Genomic DNA, 9,789 nt, shown 5'->3' on the forward strand with positions numbered 1-9,789 from the left:
CTTCATTATCATCGTTTGACGTAATGTTGAACTATTGTTAATGTGACATCCGTGGTTTCTTTTATTACAAATGATAACAGTTATGACACTTGCATACCCTGGCGAAACACAACGTTAAATTATCTGAACAGAACAGACTTGTTTATTTCGTCTAATGCGGAAACAAGCAATATACATGTACACTTATTCAGTTTAACTTATACAGACTTACAACCTTTGAGTCATATTTGTTTTGGTTGTTGCTGAGGTATTAAAATTATTACGTATATTTACAATTATTATGAATTGTAACTGCTGTTGCACTCTTCAAATGGCAATCGTATCTTTTGGCTCTTTTCCGCCAAACTTCGTCAATCTTCGGATACAGCACACCTTTGCGTGCTGGCTAATCTCTACGCTAGCCGCATATATATTTGGTGTTTTCAGATTAGAAAAAAAGTATTAAAAAAAAAAACGATTGCTATAATATTATAAAAAAATATCGTTGCGTCGTTTTCTTTTATTCTTTAAAGCCTGTTAACTGTACTTTTTCTGATGGTGGATTTGTAAATTCTAATGTGGATTCAAATCAGAACAGGAACTATCAAATATTGAACATCTTTTGAAGCTATTGTTTCTTAGGGATCGATTACGTAATAAACCCAGAGCATTCTAACACATAGTTGGAGTGGTTCCATACTTATCACGTGAGAGGGTAATTTCCACTGTGACGTCATTATTTAAAAAAAAACATCAACATGGTGACTAGCGTATATGCTCATTAAGGTCCGTACTCCTGAAAACCACGTGTACAAGACACTCAAAACAACAATATCTAACAAGTAAGACAACAGCAACAACAACAACGCCACTCTTATAAGCTAAAAAGCCCCCCCCCCCCCCGCCCCGCCGCACGCGCATACCCGCCCTCCGATTTTTTTATCCCGTACAATGTTTATACACGCGCAACTTGTTAATACATACATACATTCACTTGATATTGATATTTTCAAAACATATCAAACATATGTTCTCCCTTTTATTTACGTTAACATACACTGGGGAATACATTTACATTATTTCATTGTTTGTTGTTAAATTTCATATGCATAGAAACAATTTCCTTTTTTTGCGTTTTGGATAACGAACTGTAAGACAAAATTCAGATCACAATAGTTTTCAATTTTCCTTTTGTATACGTGACAACTTCTCTGGAACAGTTCTTTTCAAAACATTAATCAAAATTTTATAATCTTCCTCAGTGTTTTCTCAGTTTAGCATGACGATAGCGAAATAACACCGGTGTCAGATCTATTATTTATCACCCCTAGACATATATTATTAATACACCTTTTAATTCTTGCCTCCATTGACGATCCTTGTATCGTATTGTCTGAAAACCTAATTAAAAACTTGGAGCGATGGAAAATATGGAATCGTTGTCCCCAACAACATATTGTTAATGTCTGAATATAATATAGCGACCGGAAACGGATTGTCGTCTGCTATCATAACGTACTCATCCTTCCTGTGTCAACTTTCAAATTGAGGAAAACTTTTAAGGTAATAACTTTTTCTTTTTATTATGCCAAGATAAAAAACAATTAGATTAATGCATTGTACTTAAAGAAGCATGTGATATTTTCCGCGCAATTAGTTAATTAAAAGAATATAATAAAATAAGAATAAATAAAAAAATAAAGGCAGGCATTAATTGAAAAAGTAAGTATTCTGTATTAAACTGACAACTTGTTTTATGATTTTAATAATCATGTATAAAGGCTCTACTATGATTATGCCACTTATATAAAAGGAGACTTATATTAAATTACAAGATGGTTCTGTAGCGCGCTTTATAGAAATTCCGAGTTAATATTAATATATATGGAATTACAATGAAAATAAAATCCTTTTTCTTTACTTCGCTCAGGAATTAATGTGAATAATGCTTATTCATTAGTCAGACGAGGACTGCTTATTCATAATCATTGTGAATAGCGTTTAAGTATTGTCAAATTGAATAATGCTTATTTATCATTCATGTGAATAATGCTTCTTTATATCAATGCGAATAATTATTATTCATTATCAAGGTGAATAATGACAATTTCTTATTACAACATATTTTACGGGTGGTGTGAATTGAAATTAAAATATCAATAAAAGGGAGCGGTGGCCTAGTGTTTAAGGTGTCTGCTCCTCAACCAAGGGATCATGGGTTCGAGTCCTAATCGGGCCACGACCATGTTTCTTCATATGACACCAGTACTGGTTGGTTCTAGGAAGCGAACTCGAAAGTTGCAAAAACTTGTTTTGCGGTCGAGCTTAAATAAAAAGGTTTAAACAAACAATTAAAATATTAATTATAACACCGTAATCAAAATTTTTATTAACTTTGAGGAGTTGGTGGTTTTTTAGAAGCACCTTTTACAGGGTCTATGGTTGTTTGTTTTTTCTATGACTTCTGTCACAAACAACCACAACAACACAAAAAAATCCCCGCAAAAAACACAATTTTATCAGTGCATCGCTAATCAATTATTGTACATACCAAACTAATTTTATAAATATTGATCGCAGAAAAATAATCATGTTTACAAATTATACAAAAGACAGCATGATGTGAATTTAACAAAAATAATAAAAATATGGCAATGTCTGCCAAACGCTAATGAAGTGCCATAGAAGTCATTCGGTTTAAAGCAATTATTGATTGAAAAATTAGTGCTACGTGTATACGTGCGCGCATATTTCAACGTGCGGTAAATACTCTTCAATTTAGAGACGTCGGCTTTAAGTAAATATCTCCCTATTTAAAATCTTTAGTAAATGACACAATTTGCATAATTAAATATTTGTATCTACTTTCGTTTATTAAAATGGCCACACAAGTTAGATGAATTAGACCCAGGTGTGTCTTTTTGTGTGTCTTTTTTATAGTTGTTTAAATTGCATGTTACGTAATAATGATAGGGCCGTGCCTATGATATGTAAATTTGTTATCAAATAGAAACGCTTATGCACGTGCGCGGTGATGAAAACTCTGTATTTGGTTACAAGAAAAGAAAATCTGATCCGTTCTGTCGCTAACAATCGTAGATATGGAATGTTAAAAGAGCAGTTGATAAAGTTTATTTTATTGTATTTAACGATGGTGAGGTTTGTTTTCTTATAAACATTTTATCTATTTCAAAACTTGACAGTAGACCTGTTGTTCATAAACCTTTTTCCTTTTGATGTTCAATTACAATAAGAGGTTTTAAAATGGAAATAAAATGTATTTATATTCCAACACTTTATTGAAAATCGCCCGTTAAAAACACATCAGTGAAACGAAATAAAAGAAAAAAAGACTTAAATTTAACATGACTCTAATACTATTATCGCATTAAATCACGTACGCGTTTAGTAATATACAATAAATTAAATCTCAAAGTTTTTCTTACCTTTATTTGTTTGCTTAAGACGCGTTGAATTAAAATAACACGTTTCAAAACCAATATTTTCTGATATCATATTTGATTATGACTTCATTTATTAATACAAAACAAAACTTAAGTTTTTGTATAGTAATTTCTGTAAACAGATAAAACTTAATACGATTAGCCTTATCTAAACTGTGGATTTGTTTTTAAAAATTTCCTAATCAATATTTGATAGTCGTTATAAAGGAAGAGCCGTATATTTAATGTTGTAGATGTTATCCCATACACCGTTAACAAACAGGTCGACTTGATTGACATTTCGGCATTCTTGGAGTATATTCTGCTACACCTAAGATCATTGTTCGATTAAGTGTAAGGTTACGCCGTCGAAAAGTAATCTAATACTTCATTAAGGTGAAGTAATTAAAACAAAAGCTCGCCGCATGACTGAACTAATAGTGTTTTAGATTGTTGATATACGTAAAACACAACAAAACAGGTGACAAATAAAGAAATTTTACACTCAGTAATTATTTAAAGGTATCATAAAACGCACTGATAAATGCATTTAAAGGGACAGTGATAGCGAAAATGGGTTATACAAATAAAAACTTCATCGGTAAATTATGTCAGACAAAAGTGAATAAAAATGGCATTTAAAAGGAACGGTGATTATTTCCGAATTTTAAAAAAGAATATATTAAATGAATAAATACACACAGAAGATTGGAAAGAGGAATTGTGATTCAATAAAATAATTTTATATTAATAGTTTTCTAAATGATCAATTTTTGTCCGTTGAATATTGAAATTAATGCACGTTTTTTGGATATGCTCTTAAAAATGGATTAAAAAGATAAGTGAATAAGACAACACGACGTGTTTTGTCTATAAACTGTGTCAAAGGTTTGTGATTTTTTATATTTTCAATCGTTAAAATAGAATTAACTGACTGTTGATAACGCATTTATCATATACGTCCGTATCATACATGCAACAATTTAGTCATAGGTAAATACGTTTTCCAACAATAAATCAATTTTAGATTATATAGCATATACTATACATGTTAAATAACAGTAAATTCTATAAAAAACAACTATTTTTATCATTATTTTATTTATCGCATTCAAATCCGGAATATAATTAAAGATAAACTTAAATATAAAGCATGTTATAAACTTTTGAATACATACTTCACACCAAATCCTTTTTTTTCTTTTCTTATCGTAGTTTTTTTGTTTTGCTAACCCTTTTCAGACGTAACTTTCAATTTATTTTCTATTTATTTTTTTACACACAATTTTTCATTATTAGTCATTTATTTTAAAATTTATCTTTTTAAAGCCTAACAAAGTAAAAAAAAAATAGAACTGTTTTCAAATTATTACATCATATGCAACGCAAAATTTATCCCTTTTAGTGAAACCTGTATTTACAGACCATCTTTTATCAAAGACCATATATAAAATACTCGGTTTGCTTACAATTATATTAGCACAGGTCATCAATTTTGAAACTCGTTCTATGTATAGCTGTATGTTTGCTTTTTTTACCCAATTCCTTGAGCAATGTGATATTACAAATTACGAATAATTGATTCTCAAACGTCAAGTGCATTTTATAATTGATTTTTAAGTAAAAACTTTTCAATTTTTAGACAATTAAGCTTTTAGTTATGTCGCAGGTTATAAAGCAATGTACATAGACATGTAACTTATATTTCATAATCCTTGCCGCGGTATTCGAAGAGCAAACACTTGGATCGATGCTAGTTTTTTAATAACCGCTTCGGTCAATATTTCTTTAATATTTCCCGTATTATCAAATGAATCTTTAATGTAGAAATCGTTGTGATATCCATAATTTAAGATAAATGAGCCGTGTCACGACAAAACCAACATAATGGGTTTGCGACCAGCATGGATCCAGACCAGCCTGCGCATCCGCGCAGTCTGATCAGGATCCATGCCTTTCGCTATCAGTTTCTCTACTTGTAATAGAGTTGGTTAGCGAACAGCATGGATCCTGTCCAGACTGCGCGGATGCGCAGACTGGTCTGGATCCATGCTGGTCGCAAACGCACTATGTTGGTTTTGTCGTGACACGGCTCAATTGGATCTTAACCAAGTCATAGTATCTGCGGAATAGCTTATTCATGGGATAAAAGCAAGGCTTCTTGTATCATGAAGATATCTACAACAATGTTTATATATATTTGAAATAGAACGAATCATCCTTATTTTGTACGAAGATCCTAAATTAATCGATCGACATGGCTTTGAAATCGATCTCAAATAGGAATTTAAATGTGTCAAATATGTAATAAATCAGGTATTGGATAATATAAGATAGTCTGGAATGACTTTAATACGCGTTCCTTAAAGTCAAAATAAAGGTAAGGATTATACTTTTCTGACAAGTAAATAATAAATTATTATATTTAGAATAGGTACTTACGATACGGGCCGTTTGGTGTTTTGAAATATTTAAGATATAGTAAATAAAGAATGTTATCAGCGAAACTAAAATAAATAGTTTATATTCGTATTTTCGACCTTTCGAAATATGCAGAGTTTTCAGTTTTGCGAATATTAAAAGTTGCGTATATGGGAAGTAAGGAAAAGCACTAAATATTACAATATAAATTATATAGGGGAATTACAATATAAATCATATAGGGGAATCAATGTTCTGCTGGAATGCTCAGTTGGTAGAGCAACCTAGCGGGGCATTCCGAAATATTATGCAAGTTATGCTTGAATTCTACCCTGACAGAGTAACCAAGCGGGGCATTCTTAAATATAATGTAAAGTCAATGTTCTGTTCAACTTATAGAACAATCTTGCGAGGCATTCCTAAATATAGTGTAATAGTGTAATATCGATGTTCTATTGGAATGTTCAGTTGGCAGAGCAACCTAGCCGGGTCATTCCGAAATAAAGTGTTAAAGCAATGTTCAGCTGGAGTTCTCAGCTGCTAGAATAACAAAGCGGGGCATTCCGAAAAATAGTGAAAAATAAGCTGGCAGAACAACATAGAGGGGCAGTCCGAAAAAATAGTGAAAAATAAGCTGGGCAGTCCGAAAAAATAGTGAAAAACAAGCTTGCTGAACAACATAGCAGAACATTGATATGCCAATATATATTGTAATACTTAGATCTAAGCTCACTGCTTACTTCTCACATACGCAATTTGCATAGTTGTACTGTCCATTACTTAATCGGCGACCGGACCTAGGTCGTTATTCTTAAAAATCTATTCAAAAAAAAAATTTGTTTAAAATCATTTGTATCTACTAACACTTGTATGCATCCCTGATAAGGTCACATAAATGTCTTTTTATCAACATGTCGTCCTGACTTAAAACCATCTTGTAAACATATCAAAGTCTGCCTTATTAGTTCTGAAAATAACACCCTAATGTCAATGTACTTAACAAGTAGATGTTAAAGACCATAGACAAACTGTCGAACATAATATTTACGATTTATTTTTACAAGGTTATTAACATTAATATACTAGCTATAGTATGCTTACATACATTAATTTCAGCGGGAATACAACTTTTAGACCGATTGTTTACATTAGTTGAAGAAATATTTAGGAAACTTTAACGTTAAAGTCTACGTTTCGTCGCTCAAAGTGGGCGATTGGTATTAACCATTCGATAATGATAAGTTTGGACTGACTTGGTTGGTATAACTATACCAGTTGATAATTTCCCTTAAGATTTTTAGATATTCTCAACACATGGGGAGACATGTCCGTAGTCCCTAGTAAGTATTTACCTGTTTTCTCCACAAATAACTGTCAACTTGCTGCATTGTAGGGTAATATGCATGTTAAAGTGACATTATGCACATCCCAGTGCAAAATGTTGAATGCACAGGTAAACGACAGAATAAATTTACATTTTGCCATTATAACTGACGTGTGTTTAATTTTATTTTCTTCTATGCAAAATAATCAATAATCTACGTGGCACACGGGTATTTTTCATAAATTTCTTAAAAAAGTTGGGCAGTTTTCTTATAATTTAGATGGATTCTATATTTTATCCTGAATATTTTACATTATTAATTATTAGTCAAGAGTCAGTCTCTTTAAATATATTACTAATTCAACTGAACTTGACATTACTAATTCAACAGAACTTGACACCCAAAAAACAAACTTGACAGCACAAAAAAAAATGAGCATAATGTCATTTAAAAAAGATATTTGTTTTCTCAATATTCAAACTTTTATCATAGTTTGATTGTTGATAATGAGATATATGACAGCCTATCGATGGGAGTGTTGTAAACTGCGGGTGCATTTTTGATTATTGGAGCCAATTAATGTGAATAATTTTAGTTATATATATTTGTTCTTACTAACTTAATCCATTGTTTTTATACGCACAATTTTTTTTAAAAAAAACGGACGTATAATTTCAAGTCCATGGTTATTCGTCCGTTCGTCCGTCCGTCCGTTAGTAATGTTCCCACTCTGTATTTAATTGAACAAATGGAAGGAAATGAAGCTAATTAACATAAACGCTTATTAGAATGTATCAAAGGGAGAATACTCTGTAATTATTATTTTCTGAATTTCTTGAGTATATATATATATCAATAGCAGAATACTCTGTAATTACTTGTAAACTAGAATAATCTTTTTTTATTTAAAATTACCTTGAACGTTCTATACTGTATTCTTTCTTAATCAGCGTCAAATCCCATACCAACGAAGTTTCCTTTTTTCTATGTTTCGGTGTTTTTCTTTCCTGATTGAAAACATTGCTTTACATTCCTCAACCGAGTGTATATTGTGCTGCCATTGTGGTTCTTTTAGTATGCAGATATATAGTGTTTGTCGGGTTGAATAGAACTGTGTGTTTTAAAGTTCGCATGAAGCAGAAAAAAAAAGAAAAGAAAACAGAAATTTAAAAACCAATACAGAATTGCATGTAGGTTTGTCTTGCGTTTTATATTTTCAAATTTTACATATATTTTCAGATATTCTCCTCTGGTCAGCCGTAGACCTACTACCAGTTACTCAAACCGGCAAGCATTTTCACCATCTCCGAGGATTCAGTCCGCCAATTCTCGGGTAGCCATGGCAACGCCGCGAGCTCAAGTCAGTATGGCGGGCTTTTACGACTGGTCTACGGAAGATTTCGATGAAGTGTCAATGGCAAGTGTGTATCAGAAAATAGCCGTCACCCACAAGAATAAGTACAACAAGGGTAATAAGAACTGGTGTACTGATGGAATTCATCTGAATCCTGGGCGAATGTTTGTCCGGGACAAGGCAGAGCTAACTAAAGGCGAACGTGAAATAATAGCAGGTATTTACAAGAACCGCGGTGATATTCAGACTAAAACTAGCCATGTTTCAGACATAAAAAGTCATAAAGATGCATGGCTTGTGGGAAAACATTTCCAGAAGAAGAATAATTACTCTGCGAATGATTGTGAAAGGTGTTCTGTTAAAATCCCGGATCATTTGTTCAGTAGGAAAGACGGTCAGAATAAAACGTATGTACCTCCTCCAGATCCCTACCTGTGTGATTCGTGTAAAGAAGACTGTTTACTAGTTGGTCCTCTCTCAGAGAGACAAACTGTAATAGAGAGACAAACTGTAAAGAAGGAGGGCTCTGGCAGAAAAGCCCCGCCCTCTTCTCCGAACAGCACGCCCATATATTCTCGAAAACAACCACCAAAAGTTCCAAAGACAAAGGCGGGAGAAGGCGCGGTTTTAATAGAATCAAGTAAAACATTTTATGATCCTTATGAAGGGTCTAAGAAAAAGAAAGTGTTTGTAGACGTGTTTCTTCCTAAGTTTCAAACTCCAAATCTTTCAGAAGAACAGACAAGTTTGTATACTGATATAGGAACAGATCTAGAGAACAAGTTAAATTTAGATAAAGTCAATGATAAAGAATCTGACAATTTTGATGAAGGTTATTCTAGTCAAGACAGATCGTTGAAGAGTAGACATAGACTATTTTCTTCACCGGCACCATGTACAGCAAGACAGTCATCCGCCGGCGAGTAGAGTTCAACGGTAGATCCCCAAAAACTCGTCGTCGTTATATATAAGGGATTTCTTCGTCCTTCATAAGTTACATGTACAATTTGTTTTAACGAATATCTGACCATCGAAACATTGTTGAATAATTTGAATCAAATTGTCTGGCTATACATTAAGTCATGAAATGATAGCAGACATGATGAATGATGATAATGGTGGCGATGAAAACGATAAGACAAAAAGCAGAGGAAAGCTCTATTCAACAAAGATTGCGAGAAACAAAAAAACCCTCCACATTAAAAACGAAAAGAAAATATTAATTTAATCTTCTATATCTTTTTGATTATTCAATTATGTTTTGCTG

The 9,789-nt window shown here is 32.4% G+C and overlaps 1 protein-coding gene across 1 annotated transcript; it reads left to right on the plus strand.

Moving 5' to 3' along the window:
• Positions 1 to 8,407: 8,407 nt before the first annotated feature.
• LOC132719748 (uncharacterized) lies at positions 8,408 to 9,473 on the plus strand (the record flags this gene model as incomplete). Its single annotated transcript, XM_060703597.1, is given in 1 exon segment — positions 8,408 to 9,473. A coding segment is annotated over 1 exon segment (1,042 nt), but the record flags the coding sequence as incomplete, so codon positions are not given.
• Between the last annotated feature and the right edge of the window lie 316 nt (positions 9,474 to 9,789).

Source organism: Ruditapes philippinarum, unplaced genomic scaffold, assembly GCF_026571515.1.
Source record: "Ruditapes philippinarum isolate M1 unplaced genomic scaffold, ASM2657151v2 ctg23851_1_1_1_1, whole genome shotgun sequence".
NCBI classification, from domain to species: Eukaryota; Metazoa; Mollusca; class Bivalvia; order Venerida; family Veneridae; genus Ruditapes; species Ruditapes philippinarum.